The 25,026-nt window shown below is 38.7% G+C and overlaps 1 protein-coding gene across 3 annotated transcripts in view; it reads left to right on the top strand.

Annotated features, from left to right (window-relative positions):
• MDGA2 (MAM domain containing glycosylphosphatidylinositol anchor 2) overlaps positions 1–25,026 on the top strand; it is a 568,076-nt gene that overhangs the window by 234,364 nt on the left and 308,686 nt on the right. For 2 of the 3 annotated variants that reach the window (XM_087922503.1, XM_087922504.1), the window contains exon 3: positions 903–1,077. In XM_087922503.1, coding sequence (XP_087778629.1) covers positions 903–1,077 — 175 coding nt within the window. The remainder of the gene's footprint in view (positions 1–902; positions 1,078–25,026) is intronic. The other variant, XM_087922505.1, reaches the window with a different exon arrangement.

Below are 25,026 nucleotides of genomic sequence, written 5' to 3' on the forward strand. Positions count from 1 at the left end.
GAGTGTAACTAAAGCTCACATCACATAAGTCTACAACGGGGAGCAAACCCTGGAGTGAGTTTTGAGAGATAGTTAAGCCTATGGGTCTAGCTCTTTGTCAAAATCTTACTCTCATTGCTGTGTCATTTATTTGTTATTTGGTTTTACTCTTTAATGCGGAATCACACAAATTCATCATTTTAGAAAACTATGATATTGTAAACTTTGAGAGTTAGTATATAATCCCATGTGTTCAATAATTGCCGAAACCACGAAGTTTTACAGATACTGTATGAAATCTCTTTTGTGCCTAAGAAGCTGATAAGCAGACCAATCTAAATCCTTGCCATGTGAACCCTGCCAATTTTATGTATTTTTCTATTCAATTTTAAATGTGTTATTTTTTTTAGCCACAGAAAAATCTGCAATTTTATTTATAATGAAAAAGTTTGGATCCTGTTTTCCTAATGCACATTTTTTCCCCAATAAAAGACTCACTTTAGTTCTATGTAAACAGGGAAATCCCATAAAATTTGGTAACTAATGAAATACATTTAATTAGTGTTACGTTGATTCTAGAAAACTTAGTTCTTCTGAATGTTTTTAGACCATGCATTGCTGTTAAATTCAAAACAGTAAATAACAAAACGAATGATATTAGACATCCTAAAAAACAAACTGAGTTTTTATTTCTTCTCAAGTCTAAATTTGTTCATAATTAGCCCATATTTGATGGAATTACATTGAGTTAGTCATACATAGCTTTCTTTTTGTGTATCTTAGTAAAATAATTCCATGTCTGCTACTTGAATACCTGATATTCTCTAAATGCAATGTTGTGTGTGCTACTGTGTCATGTTTCTTGGTGACAAAAAGAAGAGAAGGGCCAACTAAAGTAACATTCTTTTTTGATGCTTGCTCAGATCAGGTGGACAAAAACAGCAGGAAGTGCCTCTGACCGGTTTCAAGATTCAAGTGTTTTTAATGAGACCCTGAGGATCACAAACATACAGCGACATCAAGGAGGGCGCTACTATTGCAAAGCTGAAAACGGCTTGGGCTCACCAGCAATCAAGTCAATAAGGGTAGACGTATACTGTAAGTAAATTAATTCCAGAACTCTCTGTTACTGAGTTCTATTTTCTCTGCTGCATTAAACTAGGAGGGCATTGAAGTTGGCAGTCTGTAGTAAAACAGTTATCTGTCAGTCGAGTTGTCAAAATGTCAAAGAATGGCCATTCTTTTTGGGGGCTGGATTTAAACATGGCTGAAATTTATCTTTTGAGAACTTTGAACTCCATATCCTCACATCTAGCCATCACCACTTTCACAATGTAAGGGGAAGATTGATTGAGGTATCATGTCAGTAAGAATTGACACTAGTGAAATTCCCCCAGGAGTAACACTTTTGTCTTTCATAGCACTGTTTTGGGAGGGCTTAAAATAGCATCCATCAGCCAAGTGCTGAAGCCGAACTTCTGGTGAGGCTTCCAGATGTTCTTCCCATTTGATGTAGTTTGCTCTAGCTTTCATCCTTTGACAATAAATCAATAAATCTGTCATTAATGGCAGTCCTAATCTCAGGAGAGAACACCAAGAGAAGTGCAGATATTTCTTTTTGTTCCAGGAAAGAAATGACATAAACTGATAAACACTGCACACAGGTGTGCAGTGTTTCAAAAAGCACTTTTTTTACTGCTTTTTCACCCTCAGCAGTGCCGCGCAAAGCAGCTGAGGTTGAAAAAGCAGGAAATAAAGGTCAGGTAAGAGCCCAGGTGAGCAGGTGGGCCAAACAGCAGCAGCACAGAACCGGTTCTATGTCTGCTGCTCTTCAGAGCGACCGGTTTTACAGAGCCGGGCAGAACCGGATGTGTTTGTACATCTATTCATATATACACTTAAATATTGTGGTGTTACACAAAACCTCTTTCCAAGGGGGTTTAAAAAAATACTTTTCTCAGAACCAGTGAGAACCATTAATTAAAGTAGTGTTCCTCAATTTCAAATGTGTGGACTTCAGTTCCCAGAATTCCCCAGTCACCATAGGAGATTCTGGGAGTTGAAGTCCACACATCTTAAAGTTGCAGAGGTTAAGAAATACTGCATTAATACATCTACTACAGAGGACCTAGAAATAGCCATATGCAGCTAAAATAAAACAAAGCACGGCTTCTTTAAATAAAACTTAGCTAAGTCAGACACAGGGCATCTTATCTTTGATTATATAGGCAGCCCTCACTTAACAACCTTTTATTTAGCAATTGTTCAAAACTATAGCAGTCCTTATAAAATTGGCTTGTGACCAATCCTTGCATTTATGACCATGCAGAATCCATGTAGTTATGAGATCATGATTCAGGTGTTTGGCAACCATCACACATTTGCAATGATTATGACATCCCAAGGTCATGTGATTGCCATTTGTGACTTTCCCAGCCGGCTTCTGATAAGTAAAGTCAATGGAGAAACTGGCAAGGGGCCAGAAGTTAGTCACATGATGTCTCACTTAAGAACCACAGTTAATGACCACAATCACTAAGCCAGGAGTTCTCATGATGTTTTGCATTACAACTTCACGTGCTGACAGAGTTGCTGGTTCCAATTAGGGACATTAAGTGAGGACTGTGCTGCCCAGACAGTGTATAGGTAATTGGGAATTGAGATAGTTAAGTTAGAATTGGGAGCTGTCCCCTTAAGGGAATGCCTCATGGTAAATGTAGTTAATGCATCATGGGAAATGTAGTTCATGTCATGTGGTCACATCTGTAATCCTGATTGGGCATTGAATTGACCCTTGGTTGGGTTGGGGGATTTCCTTTACTTCTGCTTGGACTCCAGCAGTATGCTGGTGTCTCACCCTTTGCTCCAGCGTTATGGGATGAAAGATCACTATCCTTTTACACTATGAAGTCATCTGTGCAAAGAGTTGGACATTAAGATGAATCTCGACATAACTGTGAGTTATACCTTGAGGATACCTTGTGATTTCAATAAAGAAACTTTGTATGGAAGCCTTTGTAGAGTTTGGCCTGTCCGTCTTTATATTCAGCCAACAATTAAAGACAGAACAAGGACTACCTATATTTATAAAGCAATTTCCTAGAACCCTCAATGACCTGGTCTTTGTTCTCTTCCACTGACTTCCACAGGAAGAAAAAGCACATTCATCCAATAGGAGCATTTCTAAGGCAAGGGAGCAACTTCTAAGGAGAAAAATAAATAAATAAAAGGGACCAATTCATGATTAAATAAGCATCTTCCTGGTGATTCTTATCCCTATCTGATTAGGCTGAGTTTTAAAAAAAAAATAACATTGGCTGATTTAGGTAGGTTGTGATCTTAGCAAATTCTGTGCTTTGAAGAATTGTCACATGGACAGTCTATTTTATTTTAATAAATTAGAAATAATTAAACATAGTGTGCATGTGTGGTTACTCTTCAAATATTGCTAATCCCCTAATGGTAGAATTAAATATTATAATTTGAGAGTGATGTTTTTAAGAGCTTGGGGACAGGGGGATATATCCACAAACTGCCAGCAACCCCAGATCTTCTGATTATACATGAGATGAGACCTGTTCTGGTATTGTGAACTCAGAATTCTTTAAGATTTAATTGATGTCCTTGTAACTAAGCTGGTTTTAGGGCTTGCTTGAGATGTCATCTGTCCATCGATGATGTGAGACAATATTTGCGGATCAATTTGATTCAACCTATAGGACACTCTTCCTTCTTTCAACAACATTGAAAATTTCTGTTTTCCTTCCTTTAAGCTTCATTCATTTATTAACCTAAGCCATTTGAGCTAAAGATGGGGGGATTTTATACATTTTAAAAGGCAACGAAGCTTATTAGAATAACAAAGGTAATATACTTTTAAAAAGGGATTCTAGTCTCAGACATATTCCCTGTTCAAAAGAAGTAATTGAGTAGATTTTGAACAAAAGGAGCATTAAGGGATCCCATAAGAATGTATTTTTTCTTAATCTTTTTGTGCTACTGATCCATGCAAATTCACAAGACCAGGAATGTGTGGTACACAAAGTGAAGAATGGGAAATAATGTGACTACGGGAGAGAGAACTCATATCTTGGGCTCTACCATTTGAAGGTGTAATTGAGGACTCGCCTGACTGAATGTGCTTTTATATCAGGAAATAAGAGCATAAAAACATAGTAGCATAAGATTGGCCTTACTGGATCAGGCCAAGCCCCTCTTAATGTACCATTTTGTTTCTCAGAGATGCCTCTGAGGTCTCCACAAGCAGAAGAACTGTTTTTGATCTTGAAGTATGAGTCTAAAGTCTAATAACTCTTGACAAACTTGACCTCTGTGAATTTATCCAGTCCCCCTTTAAAGCCATCCAAGTTAGTAACTATCTCTGCATCTTGCAATGAATTCTACCTGGTAGCTCTGTACTGTGTAAAAAGTGCTTCCCTTTGTCTGTAAATAAAATGCTGAGGAATAAAAAGGAGCAAATCAGGAAGAAAGGTTTAGATCAGGCATGTCCAACCCGTGACCCATGGCCTGCATGTGGCCTGGACATTAGATGTGGCCTCACAAGTTCATATTTTTTTAACATTATTATGTGATTTATATACCTTAACTATAATATATATTATATGTACCCCAAGACAATTCCTCTTCATTCAAAGTGGCCCAGGAAAGGCAAAAGGATACCCATGGTTAAGATATAGATCTGACAAGCTAGTTGTCTATATGAATGTATTTGCATGCTTTATGGATCAGTATTTTTTTCATGTGGTCTAGTAGGATATTGCAGGAGGTCTTGACTAAGATGGAGAATTAAGATGGAGCCAAAAATAGATACAATCCAGATTCAAAGTTCTAATAGCCACTCTCTCCCATGTTTGCATTTGCATTTGGGGTGCTTGGCGTCTGACCCATATTTTCAGTCCTTTACAGCACCCCACAGCCACGTAACTGTGATGTTGTTGTTGTTGCTGCTGCTGCTATTGCTATTCTTGTTGTTGTTGTTGTTGTTGTTGTTGACAGAAACTGTCAGAGAGAGAGACTGTTCCTGTTAGGAGGTGGGGTCCAACAGGGGATTAGTCTGCAATTCTTACATAGAAACAAAAGATCAAGGTCCAACCATGCCCTCCCCGCCAATGCTGTTGAATCTTATCTAATCTTTCTCAGGGATGAACTGCCCATCTTGGAAGAATCCTGTGAAATAGGCAATAGAATAATAAGATTGCTAGTTTAAACTCTTCAAATCTGGGTCTGCTTATGCCCGAAAGAAACCAGCATTTACTTCTGGTTTCCAGCCAACCCCCATTGTTGACAATGGGTTTGCTTAATGACTGAGATGTTTGCTTAACAACCATGGATTCACTTAATGATCATCATAAAAAAATGTTATAAAATCAGGCTAGTCACATTATGGCTTGCTTAATGACCATCATGATTTATGGCCATGATTCTGGGCTCAATTAGGATCATAAGTCAAAGATTATCTATACCTAACACAAGTATTCTCTTCCAAGTTAATGGACAAGTATCATAGAATCATAGTGCTAGAAAGGACCTTGGAGGTATTCTAGTCCACCCCACACACGCCCAAAGCAGAAGTCCTCATACCATCAATGAAACATGAATCAAATGCAATATGCTGAATCAAATACATGATGTAGAATTTAAATGATGTTCCTTGTATATTTGGTTGAAAAACCACTGTTTATTTCCAAGGATGGGAACCTTTAATAATTCCAGAGAGAATCTACTTAATGCTCAGTTCCATCCTCCATTATAGACTCCTTGCCATCCAAATGACCTTGCCAATTCTGCTGTTAATAAGAATAATAACATTATTTTAACAGTTTTTCATGGCTTACTGGAGATATGAATCAAGACATCTGTCTCATGGGCAAAAAAAAAAAGTCATAGAAATGATAGCACATTCATAACTTCCAGATACTCTTTTAAGGGCAGCTCCATGTAGAACACGTTACATGAGTCCATTGAGGAGTTAACAGGATACAGGACATGAATGACCATAAGCAGTCTCCTGATCTAGGAACAAGTGCAACTGGCACATCACACAAAGCTGTTCATAACTACACCTGCTCTTTGAGCAGAAGTCATGAGTCTAATAGGACCCCATTAAGTATCACACCTGGCACCAAAGATGATATATTCCAAAAGCAGCAGTACCCCAAATCCAGAGTTATTCAAGCTTCCAGTGTTCAGTTAAAACCTCATCCAGGCCCTCACAGTCCCCAGGCACTTAGATGAGACATCACCAGCATCACTTAATTCACCAGAGGAAGAGATGTATAACTGGCAACATGTGAACATATCCAGTGAGAGGAATAAGAGGAAAAACTACACTGGACCCTATGGCATAGTAGGTAATAAAAATTCCAAAAGTGGAATCTCTCCATCCCCAGTCACTGCCGACTGGTAATGATCCTGAAGAAAAGAGTTGATCCAGCAAAATACAGTGAAATCCACCCACCCTGGTCCATAAAGATATAATGGTCAAAAGTATCAAAAGCTGCAGAGAAGTCAAGCAGAGCAAGGATGGCCATCATCCAAAGTACAACCAATTCTACCCAGGCCCTAATCCTCATCAACAGGGGTCTGGGTATCAGCTGGTGCTCCATTCAAACTCCAAGAAAGAAATACTTAGACTCTTTTAATTAGAGAAAAGATGTCTTTTACTGGAAATGAAGTGGTAGCAACAAGAAGATTCTGAATCTGAGGAAATAGGTGCGTAAATCACATATACAAAGTGATGGAAATGTTCCCACTCCCAATCGTTCAAATGGTTCTTCCAATTAAAAGTTGTGAATATCATCATGTGGACATCTTCAGGTGGTGATGAAGTTTCTGTCTGTTGACCTTGGCATACTTTGATAAAGGTTTGCAGCTGCGCAGAGCAGAGAAAGCTAAGCAAGAAATAAAAACCTAAGCAAGAATGCACTCTCCCCCCTCCTCAGTTTATACAATGCTAAGTTTTACCACCTCGCTTCCCATACTTGTCCCCCCTCCTCCCCCTGTTACTTATGGCAGCCAAAAGATGCAAAGCAGAAGTAGCAGATCTTGAAGGCTGACACTGGGTATCTGTGTCATCCAGGGTCTTCTGAAGTTGTTACACAACCACCTTCTCAATTACCTTTTCCCCCAAAAGGGAAGTTGGATACTAGAAAAAAATGTTTAGAATGATGGGATCCAGCAACATGTCTCTTGAGCCCTGTAAAATGACAAAACTGTACTTTTTAATGAAACAGCCTTTTTTTTCATGCAGTGTCTCTCTACCATTGAGAGATTATCTACTGGAGATAAAAAAGAAAACAAAGCTTTGAGTTCTTCTCAGTATGTGAGGTTATACAGCAGCCATCTAATTATCCAGGAAAGACCAAAACAACTTTGGATAAACTTTCAGTGTATTCTATTAGTCTTTTTCTGTTCAAGTTCTCAGTGCCCAGAGTTGAATGTTAACAAGGACCCTTGTGAATATTTTTGCATACAACTGGAACAAAGTGATGTGAACAGATATACTACTGAATCTTTTCCCATTTTTTTCCTGCTTTATGTTTTATCAATGCAAATCCAAAAGGAAAGAACAAAAGATGCAAATCAGCTGATAGAACTGAAAATGCCACATGCTGTGTATGTAAACCTGTCTGTATCAAGATGAACAGTGAAAACAAAAAGAAGAAATGGAAGGGAAGGGAAAGGAGGGGAAGGGAAAGGGAAGGGAGGATGGAAGGAAGTCTCACAAATCCATCTACACACAATTTCAGGCATCCTGACATCTCAAAAGAGGGAGAGAAATACAATAGGAAAAGTTTGCTGACACGAAAACCCTCCTGAGCATCCAATTACAACAGGGGTGTGAAACTCGATTTCATTGAAGGCCACATCAGGGTTGTGTTTGACCTCAGGGGGCCAGGATGGGTGTGGTCAGAGTAGGCATAGCCAACATGACATCACTTGTGTCAGGGGGGATGCCAAGTGCTCTGTCAGCAAAAACGGGCTCCTGAGCTCTGTTTTTGACTGAGATGGCCTCCTGCAATCTTCTGCCAGGAAAAATGGAGCTCGGGAGGGCCATACGTGGCCCTCACAAGCTCTGTTTTTGCTAGCAGAGGCACTGCGGACCAGTCCTTCATTATTTCCAGGATGGCCCTGCGGACCCAATCTAAGCACCTTGCGGGCCATATACGGGCCCAGGCTTGATTTTGACACCCCTGAATTACAAGATCTGACTTGCAATGAGGGAATTGTATTTGTGTCATATCATCTAGATCGAGCCAATACGTAAGAGTAACTGTGGGCTTGTTTCTTTTTCTCTTTTGATTTTTTCCCAGGAAACAGTCAAAAAATTCTCAGCAGTACCTTTTCCCAAGTGTGCAAGTGACCTTTTCATCAGAAGGTCAAACTGCCTTTTTCTGTGAGAGTGATTGATGGCTTCTATCATTCCACATCTATCCTTCCTATAACATCCAAAAAGTCTTCCCTTTTCAGCTATGTACACCCAATGCCTCAGTCGGATCATTCTCATGGTATTGGCAGCTGAAGATCACCAGTTTTATTATTATTTTTAAGAATGACATATCACTTTCAATGTATAAAGGCATAAGGGCCTTAATATACTTTATGTCATTCAAAGGTAATAATCATTTTCAGGCAGCACAATATCAAGCAACATTGAAGAGGCCAAAGGATATTTTTTTAAAAAAATAAAATAATGATGATTCAAATTGTCATAATCTAGTTCTTTTGAGACTGAATATGATTCTGTACAAATTCCTGAAATATCTCACACACAAAACCAGTCCTTTTAGACATGTTTATGTGAAGGTGTGTAAGAATATCAGATTGTAGAATTTGTCTAATGCCATTTACAATACCAGTGTAAAAATCAAATTCATTTGGACCATTAAACTTCAGAGAATTTCAGTTTCTTTCTGAGTTCCGATTCAAGTCAAATGCCTCAGTTCCAATTGGCAACTGGAGATTAAATGAACTTCTAGAAAAGTATTTGAATCAGTGATGCCATGTTTATATGAAAATATCACGGAAGGGAGAAGGAACTTAATTTCCTTATAAGTTCTGATTCATACGCTCAGAAAGATTAGCCTACATTCCTGCCATAAGTGACTCTGAGTGGCTATCTAAATGGAACTGATCAGCTTTCCAGGTAACTGAGCTGAAATTACAGATTTTTGTTTTCTATTGTGGTGTTCCACTTTTCAAATGGTTTTTTTTTCAAGGAAATTCATCTTGCATCGACTCTGTTATCTTGCTAAGCAAAGCCCTTTTTATTTTTGTAAACTATTGATACACTATTCTCTTTCTTTGTTTTTCAATTCCACTGTTATGTTCTGGCATCATCTTTGCAGTTGGTAGTTTTGATTGTTGTTGTTTTTTCCTGATTGTTGGAATACAATTGCAATTTTTTTATAACTCTAATTCTGAAGGGTGGAATATGTATTTCATATGCAATCAACAAATCAAAATGATAATTGCAAGAGCTATGTGAATTAGCAAAGTTCGTTCCCAAAAGACAGTTGAAGAATCAAGGCTTGGGTAAGATTTGTAGAAAGCCTATGGTGAAGAGAAATGTCTCTTAAGAAAAAGAAAAAAAGAACAGGTGTGTAAAAGGGGAAAATCTTATCTCTTAGGGACTTCTGGGCCCGACTTTGCAACTTTGCAAAGTGATTTCAGACTATGCTGCCAAAATTTACTGGCAAAAATGGCTAGTTTTTTAAAGCATAGTTTCCACTAAAATCACAGCCAGGATAAATGCATTTGGAGGCTTAACACAATCAAATGCTCACACCAAACTCCTCCCCCTTTAACCCAAACCCCAGGCTGAAACAGTTTGGCCCTTGTATCTTGGAGATGCCATTGCATCAGAGAATCCACCTGCTGGAGCTCTCCTGAAGGGCATGATAATTGGTTAAGAAAACACTGGTTTTTATTGCAGGCCAAAACAATTGCCAGTTGAAAACAATATAATTTCTGTGCAGGATAGGAGATCTAAAAATTGGCTGGAATGGGAGACATTGTAATAGTTTTAATAGCTCTCTTGAAGTATGATTGGTGGCTATTAAGTCATAATAAATATGTCCAGATTTATTTTTGTCACCTATGAATCCAACTCCCAGAGCAAGAAAGTTATACAGCTGGCTCTGATCTTTCCCCAATATACAGATTATCTTTGCAATATTGGATGAGGAAAAAAAAAAATCTTCTTTTCAGGAACAAGGAAACCACTGCAGGATATGGGAGGCAAAGCTATGTAATTCTCTCTGCGCTCAACCCAATTCATGTTGGAAATGATTTTTGTAAGAATACAAAATTTTCATTTTCATTTCACAAGGATGCACTGGGTAATTCTCTGCTTGCTATACAGATCTGAATGTATGATTCTGTTTGATCTCAAGAGCAAGTTAAATCTCAGAAAATTTGTCTCAGGCATGCACCAGGAATTAGCTTCTTCAAGTCCATTCTCCTTTATTCCTCAGAGACCGGGTCATCATCATTTGGAAAACAATTCTAACTGCAACTTTTAGTATTCTTCTCTGTTATAAATGTGTCTCAAAAACAAATAGTCTTTTTTTTCAGCATATATGGCACTTTATAGAATAAAGCATATGAAATAGCAAGTGCTTCACAGTGCTTTACATTCCTCTCTATCTGGTTTACAGAGTCAGCCTATTGCTCCAACAATTTGAGTCTTCATTTTAGTTATCCAGGAAAGACGAAAGGCTGAGTCAAATTTGAGCCAGTGAATATTAAACTTCTGGCAGAGTTGGCCTGCAATACTGCATTCTAACCACAGCTCTGAATGAAATGACATATCATTGCCCCAAGGACCTAAGAGTAAAATTTGCTATTGGAAAAAAAAGGATGAAAGAAGAAAACAAGAAAAAAGAAAAGGCACTAGTAATTTTGGATTAATGTAAGCCTGCATTTAGAATTTGTTTGAGATTTGGATGCAGATGTTCAAGTTGGATGCATTTTCAGATAGCATTAAGATAATCAGAAGAATTTTGCCCTCTGTGGGATCAAAAGAAAAATGAGCTCCAACCAGCATCCCCTTTTGTATACTGTGGAACCAGTTATTCACTAACAACTGAGTACAGCTGGTCAGAAGTAACATTAACTATTTTAATTAAGCAAAAGAAATTATCCAGGTTTTTTTTTCACTTGGAGACTGAATCTAGACTTGATGTTTGAAACAGAAAAAAATGAAACTTTGACTTTGGTTTCATTTAGTTTGTTGTAGAAATGACTAGTATTCATTTATTAAAGATAAAGTTTTTCCTTGGCCAGTTCTGTGTGATTCTGAGGTGTGTGTGTGTGCTCTTAATTTCTTAGCTAAGGGATCCAATGTTGTCCAAAGACATCTCCAAGATCATGTGGCCACCATGATTATACATGGAGGCACATGGAATGCTGTTATCTTCCCACTGAAGTGGTACCTATTTATCTACTCACTTTTTCAGGTTTTTGAACTGCTAGGTAACCAAGAATTTGCTAATTAGAAGAAGTAAAAGTCTTATCCTCCACATTACTGTGCTGACAAAACTTGGAAGTTATTGCTTTTTTCTCCCTTTTCTTTTTACCTCACACTTTCCTCCCTTCTTTTCCCTTCTCCAGTTTCTCTTTATTTCTATTTCTATTTTATATTCAGATAAACTTCATTTTTTAAATAAAATAAAATAAAATCAAGTAGTGCTGAGCATGTATGACTGTTTGATCTTTCCTTATACAGCCTCTCTCAGATATTCTGCAGCTTCATTGACTTCCCATACTTCCAATGAATCCCATGGAAATATAGTAAGAAAACTCCTCCTTTGGGAGTTTTTACATGAGCAGATGTGCTCTTGAGAAATAGCTGGAGAATTTCTGCTTCCCTTGAAAAATCAACTACACAAAAATTTGTTGATGAATTTTGAAAGGTCATTATATTTTGCTAGGAAAAGAAGTGACCCATTCTTTTTCAGAAAGGGATACTGCAGCTGCATGGTTAATCTAGGCATTAATAAGTCCTAACTAAAGAAGGAAAATGGAAGGGAGGAGAATCTGCAACTCTAGATCAACCAAGTCAAAAAATGCTCAGTGTTTTTTCATGTGGAGAAAAAGAGCTGTTTCAGATCCAAGAGAGAGAGGGGGGGGGAGGGAGGGAGGGAGGGAGGGAGAGAGAGAGAGAGAGAATGATTGAAAACTTTGCCTTGCAGCAAAAGGCACAACTGTATTATTTGCCTTGGGTGTGGATCTTCTGTGTTACCATGTCATTTTTCTCCACTATCAATAAATTCTTGAGAACTATAACTTGCAGTAAATTTCACTGGAAATGGCCAACAATGTTTACCAAGTGTCAATTACCAAGAATCCATGAGAGAGGAAGCAACAGCCAAATCAGTTTAATGGTGCCATTTAATGCATGTTTGCCTGAGAATACACTCTCTGACCCTTCCTTCTATGCCCAGAGAGATGGAACTAATAACCCTTTTTATACAATACAACCCTCAGTTTCTTTGGCTTTCCATGAACATAATCTAGAACACTTCCAGTAAATGTCCCTGCAGAGACCTATAACTCTCTCCCACTTGCAGCAATTAAGATCCAATTCAGGGATTGCAAATATAGTTCAGCTTTCTCATTAATTTCCTTTCGGAGGTGAGCTTGCCTGGGATTCTGCAACACTTCAAATTGTCATCGCAATGCTGCTTGTAATGACTGTCCCAGGTAGCTCCCAACAGAATAAAGACCATATTGTGAACTATCATTAAAGTTATCTTAGCATCCTCTCATCTTTTCTGCTCAGGTCAGAAGAGGTAAGGGTCTAGGTGTGTGTGAACCAGCTTGAGAACAGCAAAGAATACGGAATCATACAGTATCTCTTCCCACTTATGATTATAAACATGTTGCTTGTATCTTTACAATTTATATTGTTTTATTTGTTTCCTAGTATGATTTGATTGCTTATTAGTAACCTAGGACTATCACTAAGTATTGTATCTTACGATTCTTGATCAATGCATTTTATTTTTTCTTTATGTACACTGAGAGCGTATGCACCACAGACAAATTTCTTGTGTGTCCAATCACACTTGGCCAATAAAGAATTATATAAAGAATTCAATACTGCATTCTAACCACTGCACCACTATGGCTCCTCATTGAGAATCCATTGAGAATACCTTGGTATTTGAACACAAAACTTTTTAACATTTATATTTTATTGTGTTTTACTAATATAGGTGAAATGTTAATATATATCTTGCTAGTTTATGTATGATACATCATATGCTAAATAAATAACATGGATGGAATCCATCCATTGAGAGGATTTTGAGATACTGGAAATAGCTGGGTTACTCAGGTATAACCTAACAGATGGAACAAAATTTGATCAGGCTGTCCTTTGGCTGGGACTAGATGTTTCTAGTCTTTAGCTGGATCTATCAGAATTTGCTTGAACAATTTAGAGCTCAGAAAAGTCTTTATAACTTCCAACTCAATAAAATCTTTACTGTACTCTTGGGGAATCCATAGGATTTGATTTAGGTTCATCTAGTGAACTCTCAGTTTGCTCTTGGTTTCTGTTTTCTCAACAAACTTGATTTTGAATTCTGAACTTGCATTGGACTTATGACCAAGCAATTAATTTGATAGCTGTATTGTGATTATAATCCAGATAATGAGCTGCTGCTTAGGAGACCAGGCTATAAATATGCAAAAACTAATCTCTTTCCTTAAAAAAGTAGTTTATAGCAGCAACATTTCCCCACTTTTATAATGGGTGGTCAATGGGGCCACGGAAACTGGGGAAATGAATATGGCAACTACAATTATAATTTCCTTCTGCACAAATGCCCTTAACCCTGAATCATACTTAGCCAGATGGTCATTTCTCCTCTTCTAATTCGTCTTGCATAGTTATTATGAGAATAAAACAGGAAATGATAGAAGTCCATCATTAGGGGTCTTCTGGACTACAGGTACCAGTGTGGCATAATGATTAAGAGAGAAGAACAAAGCTATCTTGAGCTCCTGGAAGAATTGGGGAATAGAGATCTAAATAATTATGTCTATGAATGATTCCCAATGAATCTGTACCACATCTCCCATGTATAACAATAACCACGGGGTTAGCAGTTTGACTCAAATTAGATGATACTGCTAGAGAAGGAGATATTTTTTTCTTATCCCATTTTATTAATGAAAATATGTCTCATGCAGTGAATATACAGAATAATAGAATTGGAGGTCTTCTAGTGCAACTTCCTATTCAAGAAGGAGACCCTATGCCATTCTAGACAAATGGTCATCCAATACCTTCTTAAATACCTCCAATGTTGGAGCACCCACAACTTCTGAAGGCAAGCAGTTCCACTAATTGTTTTCACCAATAGGAAATTTCTCAATTCTAGGTTGAATCTCTCTTCGTTAGTCTATTAGTTCTATTAGTTCTTGGCTTGCTCTATAGTGCTGTGAAGAGTAGATTGAACTCCTCCTCTCTGTGTCAACCCCTCAAGTATGGAAACACACTACTGGGTATATCTAGACTTTGTGGGACTAGCTATACCCAGTTTCCACCACTGTTCGTCATATAGTTTAGCCTTCAGCCCCCTAATCTTCTTTGTTCCTCTCTGTACTTTCATAGAGTCTCAACATTTTTGTTGTATTGTGGTGACCAAAATACTGAATGCAGTATTCCAAGTGTGGTTTCTTCCCCAAACCCCAACAACTTTAATTTTAGACTGTTGACCTCATCCCATTTCTAAGAGGTCATTAAGGGGACCAACGTGCCTACTGTCCCTGTCCTAATGTTCCCTTTTATTTGTATCCATATGATGTATTCATAATCATGTTTATACTTATATCTGTTATCTAATACATGCTTGACAAATAAATAAATAAATAAATAAACAAACAAACAAACAAGTATGGTCTTGCTAGTGTGGTATAAAGCAATACTAACACTTCACATGATCTTGATACTATTTTTTTTTTATTCATTTGATCTGTCAATCACTTACAAGATAATAGAAATAAGTATAAACATGAGTAAGAATACAGGGAATAGGTATGAATAAATGGGGACAATAGGACAGGGACGGTAGGCACGATGGTGCACTTATGCACACCCCTTACAGACCTCTTAGGAATGGGGTGAAGTCAATAGTGGTTAGTTTGAGGTTAAAGGAGTGGGGGATAGAGGCTGTAACAACAGAGTCAGGTAGTGCATTCCAGACATTAACCATTCTGTTGCTGAAGTCGTACTTTCTGCAATCAAGTTTGAAGCAGTTTACATTGAGTTTGTATCTGTTGTGTGTCCTTGTATTGTTGTGATTGAAGCTGAAGTAGTCATTGACTGGTAGGATATTGTAGCAGATAATTTTGTGTGCTATGCTTAAGTCTAACCGTAGGCAGCGTAGTTCAAGGTTGTCCAAGCCCAAAATCTCAAGCCTGGTGATATAGGTATTCTGTTGCAAGCAGAGGAGTATAGTACTCTTCTCGTGAAACACTTCTGGACTCTCTCGATTGTATTAATGTCTGATATGCAGTGCAGATTCCAGCGTAAGGCATCCAGAAAGTATCCATGATATCAGTCACTCCGAGATGTTATCTCTCCAATTGATTTATTAGAAAAAGATCTGGCATGTCAAAAGCAATTTCCCAAGTGAAAGCTTTTTTGCATGTTACACAGAATCCACCTTCTGTCCTCCCTTCTCTCCTCCCATTTCTACACTTCACAAATCACAAGAACCAATTAACTGCAACCGGAAATTCTTAATGCGACATACAGAATAACCTTGAACTTTTCAACTCCTCTAACTCTCTAAAAAAAATGTGGCAGCTGAATTTCAAAGTTGACATCCACACTGATGAGCTGTATTTGAGTATTGGTCTGGCAAAAGTTTTGTATGCTCTAGTTATCAATTCGATATTTCCAGAGGAGAAGCTTCATAAGATTACCTTTACAGCTCTTAATGCCTCTTTGGCATTAAGCTCTGGCACTTAGATCATTTGATATGAGAACTTCAAGGTCCTTGACAGAGTGAGGATCATCAACGAGGCCATTTCCGCCTAGTTTATATTTGGTGTACTGATTTTTTTTTGCCAATGTGTAGGACAGAACATTTGTTGCTCGAGATTTGGAGTTGCCAGATGTTTGACCATTCAGACACATAATCAAGGTCACTTTGGAGGATAATAGCATTGTCAGTGGTGTTGAAGAGGATGCAGTTGCTTATAAGGTGATCGCAAAGGTCATTTATATAGAGTATAAAGAATGTGGGTCTTAGAACTCTGCCTTGGGGGACACCGCTATTAACTAGAGCAGGGTTCGATGTAGCACTCTATTTTTACTATTTTTTGCCTGTTTAACAGGAATGCAGTAATCCACTTATGGAGGGATCCGGAAATGCCGTATGAGTTTATTTTTAACAGTAGTTTGTCCTGTACCACTGAATTATGAAACTATCCCTATCTATTAATGCAGTCTAGTTCTCCACTGGCCTTTTTGGCAGCTGCAGCTCACTGTTGATTCATACTTAAGTGATTGTCCACTAGGACTCCTAGATCCCTCTCACAGTTACTGCTGTTGAGCCTGGTACTGCTTATTATATACCTGTACATTTGATTTTTTTTGCCTAAGAATAAAGTATAATAAAGTATAAAGAAAAAAAACAACCTACTCTCCAATAAACAATTTGGTTTCAGGAAAAAAAAACCTATCCTGTAATCTGCAACTCTTACACTGCAAAAACATATGGACTATACAACTCGATCAGGGCAAAGCAATAGATGCAATCTACATAGACTTCTGTAAACCTTTGATTCAGTGGTACACAACAAACTACTCCTAAAACTAAAACATTATGGTATCTCTGGACAATTGCATAACTGGATAGAAGCATTCCTGTGAAACAGACAACAAATGGTCAAAATTGGGAGTGTCCTATCAAATTCTGTACCTGTCAATAGTGGTGTCCCCCAAGGCAATGTTCTAGGACCAACTCTCTTCATACTCCACATATTAAGAGCAACTGTGTTCTTTTCGCGGATGATGCCACAGACAATACTGCTACCCTTCAAAAAGATTTTGACTATGTATCAGAATGGTCAAACAAATGGCAACTTCAAATCTCAACAAATAAATACTCTGTCTTACATATTGGCAAAAAATAATAATAATAAAAAAATAAAATACAAGCTGAATAGTCAAGATCTTGTTGATGATCCAAGCTCTGTAAAGGACCTTGGAATACTCATCTCTAATGATCTAAGTGCTAGAGCCCACTGTAACTACATAGCCAAAAAGGCATTAAGAGCTGTTAACCTAATCATACGTAGCTTTTTCTCTGGTAATATCACACTACTAACTAGAGCATACAAAACATTTGCTAGACCAATACTCGAATACAGCTCATCAGTCTGGAACCCACATTACGTATCTGATATAAACACAGTTGAGAAAGTCTAGAAATATTTCACAAGAAGAGTTCTCCACTCCTCTACTCGTTGCAGAATACCTTATGCCACCAGACTTGAAATTCTAGACCTAGAAAACCTAGAACTACGCCGCCTTCAGTCCGATCTAAGTATAGTATATAAAATCATACACTGCAATGTCCTACCTGTCAATGAATATTTCAGCTTTAACCATAACAATACAAAATCAAACAATAGATACATACTCAAGGTTAACCACACCAAACTTGATTGCAGGAAATACGACTTCAGTAACAGAGTGGTCAATGTCTGGAATACTCTACCTGATTCTGTGGTTTCTTCCCCAAACCCCCAAAACTTTAACCCTAGACTGTCTACTATTGACCTCACCCCTTTCCTAAGAGGTCTGTAGGAGGCATGCATAAGCGCACCAACGTGCCTACCATCTCTGTCCTATTGTTTCTTTTATTTTTCTTATATGTACCCATTTCATGTATTCATAACTATGTATATACTTATACCTATTATCTTGTAAGGAATTGAGAAATCAAATAAATAAATAAATAAAATAAAGTATTTTGCCTAAATATTCTCACCACTAAATTGCATTTTGTTAGATAAAGCCCAGTGTTCATGTCAATCAAGATGCTTCTGGATCTTGAGCCTATCTTCTAAAAAGTGTTGGCTATTCTTCCCAGCTTGGTGTCAACTGCAAATTTGATAGGTTCCCCTTCTGTCCTCTCATTAATGAAGATGTTGAAGAGTACAGGGCCTAAGACAGAACCTTGTGAGAACCTCACTGCATTCTTCCCTCCATGAAAGTTTTCTGCAGATGGGAATGTCTTTGCAGGAAGGGCAGGAGGTCCTTCAGCTTCAAAGAAAAAGAAAAAAAGTGCATTCTCATTTATAAGAGTGTGCTACAAAATAGAATAGTTCTGTTAAATTTTAAGAGAACTCCATACATTATTAGTTGTGCATATTAGCAGTAAGATTTTTCTTTCTGGATACTCATTCCTAAGATCTGTTTTCTCCCCCTGTTTTAAAACTGATGGCATAGCAATTAGTGCAATAAGACATATTAATTAGTTCTTTTTAAAATGGAGACAAAATGCAAATGATCTCTCCAGCCCATTAATTTATATCTTTTTATCCCAGTATTTAACTGTTGTAAACAAGGCTGTTTTTGTCAGACCTCTGGCTAAGTTTACAACTCTGCTCCAACAGGGACACTGTGTATTGCTTTGGGGACCAAATTATTAGAAACCATCTGCCCATATTCTGTATCTTGAATGATAATACAGAGGGTGGAATTGGATTGTAAACAAAGCACTTAGTCTATAACTCATGAACAGCCCAGGTCAATGATAAATTGTTCTCTCTCTCTCTCTCTCTCTCCCTCCCTCCCTCCCTCCCTCCCCCATTTACCCTTCCATCTATCTGTCTATGTATCTGTCATTGATCTAACTTAAAATGTATCTAAAGAAGTTTATAGCAGTCCATTTGTTTTGTACACACCAGGGGAAGCAAAATAGGAGAAATGTGACACTTCACACTTGTGTTGTGATTCCTGCCCTTTCTAAAGGGCAGGAATCAGAACAAAGGTGTGAAGCATCACATTTCCAAAGCTGGGCCCCTGTGGTGAGAATGAAACCTTTAGATTTATTTTCTTGCTTTTCCTCCCTGGGCCACAACAAGAGATGTAAAATTAATCTTTCATCCATTTCTTTTTGGCGAAAACACAGCTTCTATCATAGCATGGCTAATGGCAATTAATAGAGTCCAGCAAAACACCTTGTTCTCTTGAAAAGTGAGTGCATCAGGGAGATTAGCTACTGTTTTTAAAACAAAGTGTTGCTTTTACAAATGTATTAGAAAAAAGTGACTAGGTAAAGCTGGACAGCAAAAGACACAAATTGCAAGTATTTAACTTAATAAAAGCTTCTATGAAACTACTATGTTTTGATTTATGTCATGTTACATTACAAACATATTATTTACATCTAGATAGTCCTCAATTTATGATCACATTTGGGACTAGGATTTTGATTGCAAAGCAGTTGTAGTTGTTAAGAGAGTCATCACATAACCCAACCAAATTTTACAACCATTTTTAATGAAGTCATTAAGCAAATCATCACAGTTGTTAAGCAGAAAAACACGGCTGAATCTGGCTTGCCTGATTTATTTATTTATTTATTTATTTAGAAGTTGGCTGTGAGGGTCACAATTCATGATCAGAAGACATTGCAATCGTAATCATCAGGCGTTGATTGCAAAGGACATGAATTTACATTCACATGACTACAGGAGTGGTATGATGAGTGGTCAAATGTAATTTCAAGGATGAATCATAAGTCACTCTTTCTGAGGCCATCGTAATTTTGAAGTGACATTAAATAAATGGTCATATGTTGAGGACTATCTGAATATATTTTACATAAAAATGAATTGAAAATCCATGGAAATTGCGATGAGTGCACAAACATCCACTGTCAACAATAATAATAGTAGTAGTAGTAGTAATAATAGTAGTAGTAGTAGTAGTAGTAGACATGATTGAGTTGCTAAATTGATCAACTGGTCATTATGTAAAAAATATGCCCTACCTGCATCTGAAAAGTCATGGGAACACAAAGTGGGAAAAGTTGTCGAAAATGAGATAGTGAAGATCTTGAGAGACTTTTGAATACGGATGTATCGCCATTTGGAACACAACATGTGAGATATTATGTCTGTTGATGGCCAAACCATACAATTTATTGATATTGCTGTACCAGGAAATGCCAGAGTCGAAGAAAAAGAACTGGAAAAAATCACAAAATATTGCGACCTGGCCATTGAAGCTATGTGCTTATGGATGAAACAGGTAATAGTGATACACATTGTCATTGGGGCACTTGGTACTATGTCACAGAATTTTACAAAATACATCAAGAAATTGCAGCTTTCTGCAATAACACCGGCGGAATTGCAAAAAACTGCACTATTCGGAACTTTGCATATTTCAAGAAGATACTTGGTTGATACCTAGAATGCTGGTACAACACATTTCAACCATTACCACCAGTCACAGGTATTTGTCATCCATTTTTTAATGTTCAGTTAACTGAGTTTCATGTTTAATGAATAAAAGATATGATAATGGTGATGATGATAATGAGGAGGAGGAGGAGGAGGAGGAGGAGGAGGAGGAGGATATATCATGGTGTCTCCTGATGCAGCAATATCGCTATACCAGGAAACACCAGAGTTGAAGAAAAAGAACTAGAAAAAAATAAAGAAATATTGCCACCTGGCCATCGAAATTACACGATTATGGATGAAACATGTAACAGTAATACCCAATGTTATTGGGGCATTTGGTACCATGTTCCAGAATTTTACAAAATACATCAAGAAATTGCAGCTTCCTGCAATAACACCAGTGGAACGGCAAAAAACTGCACTACTTGGAACATCGTACATTTTAAGAAGACACTTGGTTGATACTAGGATGCTGGCAGCAACCCGTATCAACCATCAGTGCCAGTCAATGTTCAATTGACTGAATTTAATGTTTAATGAATAAAAGAGGTAATAATATCAGCATACATATATAGAATAACTGTAAACTGATCTGAGCGTCCTTGGATCCAGTGTCTCTGCTGGTGAGCTTCCCAAAGTCTCTAGCAGTTGGCCAGTGTAAGACCTTCCTAAAGCCTTCAGAAATGCCCATGATACAAATGACCTGGTTGCCCCTTTTCCTAATCAGCAGAGTCACCATCATATATTTGAAGCACAGAATTGAAGATAGCTAGGATTATATTCCAACACTCATTTTTATATCCCAGATGCTGCAAAAGGGACTGAGAGCTTATCGCTTGGTGCCCCATTTTCCATTTCTGAAACTGTAACAAAAAAGAAAAAAAATCCATAATGACATAATCAAGGTGGACATTTTGGTGAAGAGATTCAGAGGAAGAAGACTTATTAAAATTTTCTGCCAAGTTGCTATGGTAGGAATGAAAACCTAAATAACCATAGACATTTCATTTTCACTCTATCCCTCTAGAACTCTGATTTGCTCTCAAGAGATACAACGGGTAGCTTAATTGTATAACTGACCAATGACTTAAACAGAAGAGACTATCTGTAGCTCAAAGTTGAACTATGAAATTATTGGTGCTCTTTGAGCTTTTTTTTTTCATACAGTCATTTCATTATCTAACTACAAGTAGTCCTTAAGTTATGTCCATTTGTTCAGTGACCAGTCAAAGTTATGATGGCATTGAGCAAGGTGACTTATGATCAATCCTCTACATTCTGACCATTGCATTGCCTCCACAGTCATGTAAGTACCATTTGCAATGCCCCCTGGCAGATTCCCACAAAATCAATGGGAAAGTAGGCAAGGAAGGTTACATATAGGTAAGTCTCTCCCTCCCCGACCTTTCTTCACTCGCACACCCTGTGCCCTCTTTCCCAGCCTCCCTGCACGTATGCACATATGTGCATCCACCAGCACCCTTCATCCCAGACCTCCCTGGCCTTGAATGCATCCTGTGCCCTCTTTCCCCAGCCTTCCTGTTCTTGCACACACCGCACCCCCTCCTTCCCCAGCCTTCGTGATTTTACAATTCATCACAGCATCCCCCATTTCCCATCTCCCAAGGTCATTCTCACATCCCATTACATCTTGGGAAGGGACACTGTGCTTCATCATTTTGCTGCCCATGTCTTCCATCCGTTCCCTTTTAGCTTGAAGGCAAGCTTAACAACACATCACTAAAATCAATTCTAACAATATTCTAGAGCCCCTGAACTCAAGGTAGAAATACTGTCAGCCTCTTTGAAAGAGAAGAAAACTTTGGGGAAGCTAGAGGTCAGATTTCAGCATTGCATGATCTTTTTTTTTTTCCAGGTCCTCAGGGTTAGCCCCAATGTCAAAGGGGAAGCTGGGTATTAAAATCTACAGAAAGTTAGCAGAGGCGATGATGCATTTAGTAAGTTAACCATTTCAAAGTTTCTTCAAAGCTCAGGGAGACAGTCTGCTGCCACAGATGGATGGATAGGCAGGGCAGCAATTGGCAGCAAGAGGACTGAACATTGAGGAAACTTAATCCCCATATTTCACAGAGGAGGATTGGCTGGCCTTTTAATGGAGGCTTCCCTCTGGAGCCTGACACAAATTTCAGGCATTGTTCCAGAGCCAAAACTAGTGGCTTGTGATAGGTCCAGAGAGGATGATCCTGTAGAAGATGGGCTAAGAATATTGGTGTTCTGTGACATTATAACTTGTGCTAGAAAGGAAATAAAAGGAAGCAAATTTAAACTCTGTGTTTCAATCTTGTGTGCATGTGTTTGTGTGGTGCTAACTGATAATCTAAGGATCGGGAAGCTAGAAACCAGTGATTGGTTTTTTTTTCCCTCTCCTGATGAACTGTAATTATTCAGAGAATTAGGTTGCTCTCTCCTGTTGTTTCTGCTGACGTTTCTCATCACTCAATAGCACCTCCAGTTTTTAGGCTCATCTTCCACAAGTATTCAGCTGAATAAAGATGGGCCTCCTCAAAGCAAGAGGGAACCCTGAACACACTTTGACACTCATAATTATATATTTGCTCAATTGTCCACTCCTCCCCGCCCAGAAGGACTGGCACACCTCACCCAAACAAGCCAGCATACTCTAGATAAGATAAGAAGTACATAAATGTCCTCCCGTGGAAGTCCTCTGAGGGCAAAGGTGTCATCTCAGGGATCTTGGGTGTTTCCTGAGGAACTTTCCCGACCTTGAAGGCCTGCAGAGGCAATGATGTCATAGATATTGGCACATAGACTGTCAGTAAAAACATTAAATTCCTGGTCAACAGATCCAGTTAATTTAATTATGTAGTTTAGGTCTATTACAGGCATAGCCTCATGTATTGGTCTACATCACATAGAACCTCCTCCCTTTAGAATGGTGAGTTATACTGTTTGGATAGGATAGGATTTTCAAGGTAAATAAAAAGTGCCAGATTGAGAATGTCTGATTTAGATTCAAAAGGAAGAATTAACTCCTCAGTTCTAGCTAAATTAGGATAAATCCTCCAGAAACCTTCAATTATTGTCTTCTGTTACAGCATTTAGTTCCTTCAGTACATTGTTGGTTTTACTCTCTTGTGTGAACCAGGGTTCCTCAACCCCCAGTCCGTGGACTATCACCAGGCTGCGGCATGCCAAACACTGAGCCGCAGAAAAAAGCAAAGCCCCATCCGTGGGATGCAGGCAGCACATGAAATCATGCCCTCTCCGGTCCGTAGAAAAAAACTCTCTTCACGGAACCAATCCTGGGTGCCCAAAAGGTTGGAGGCCGCTGATGTAGACATTGACCAAATACTGCAAAAAGGCCACCTCAATGGTATTTTGCTATCAACAGATATTCACCAATGTGTACCTCATGAGTTATTATTCCAAGACTTCTTTTTTATTTAGGTTTCATTAAGGTGAAAGTCATCATTTTCAGTGACCTTATCTAGGGGTGGGATTCAAAATTTTAAACAACCAGTGAGCGTGGCTTAGGTGGTGGGTGTGGCTTGGTGGTCATGTGACTGGGTGGACATGGCTTGGTGGTCATGTTATTGGCTGGGCGTGGCCAACCTAATATCACTCACATCAAGGCACACATCTCATCTGGCCTCTCATGACTGTGGAGATGCTGCAACAGTCATAAGTGTGAAAAATGGTCATAAGTCACTTTTTTCAGTGCCATTGTAACTTTGAATGGTCACTCCACACAAGCAAAGTACCAGCAAAGGAGGGGGAAAAAAACTCCAGAGAAGTTCCAGAGACAGGAAGTCTAGTCCTGCCAAGAATGTAATAAGGCAGGGGTCCCTAACCACCGGGCCCCGGACTGGTACCGGTCTGTGGATCATTTTGTACCCGGCCACCTACTTTGCTTGGGCGATGCCATCTTGTTTTGACGGTGCTTGAAAAAGTGCTTCCGGGTGAGCTTGTCGGTCGTCGGTTGGAAAGTGGCGTTTGGGTGCTGAAGGAATCCTCGCATCTTAGTTTCGTCAAAGGGGGGCGGCTTCGAATGAAGAGCCGTCCTGATGGTGGTGGAATCTCGCGTTACTCAGGAAGAGATTAAGAAAGAGCCCGAAAAGCCCATCGACAGCAAGAAGGTACAAAGGAGGAGTTGAAGGTGGCAGGGAGAAGCTTGGCTTGGCTTGCCTTGTTCATGCGTGCTGATGCCGGTACCGGTCCGTGGATCATTTTGTGATGCCCAGTACCAGGCCGTGGTACAAAAAAGGTTGGGGACCACTGTAATAAGGGATAACGGAGAGGCAGTTTCTGTAAGCAACACCAGAATGTTTCCTTCCTGCCTTCCTTACAGGATTAGGCCAGTAATTTCTTCTAACAACCGGTTCTCTGAACTGTTTAGAATGGTTCTAGGAAATAGGTGTGAACTGGTAGAATCCCACCCCTGACCTTATCTGGACTCAGAAGCTGAGCAGATTCAGTTTAGTTCAGGGGTGTCAAACTGAATTTCTTTGAAGGCCGGATCAGCATTGTAATTCTCCTCAATGGGCTGGCTGGGAGTGGGAGGGAGATGGGACGCATGCCTCCTTCAGCACTCTGTCAGCC

The sequence above is a fragment of the Pseudonaja textilis genome, chromosome 1 (genome assembly GCF_049901715.1).
Source record: "Pseudonaja textilis isolate UNSWEBS1 chromosome 1, rPseTex1.2, whole genome shotgun sequence".
NCBI lineage: Eukaryota > Metazoa > Chordata > Lepidosauria > Squamata > Elapidae > Pseudonaja > Pseudonaja textilis.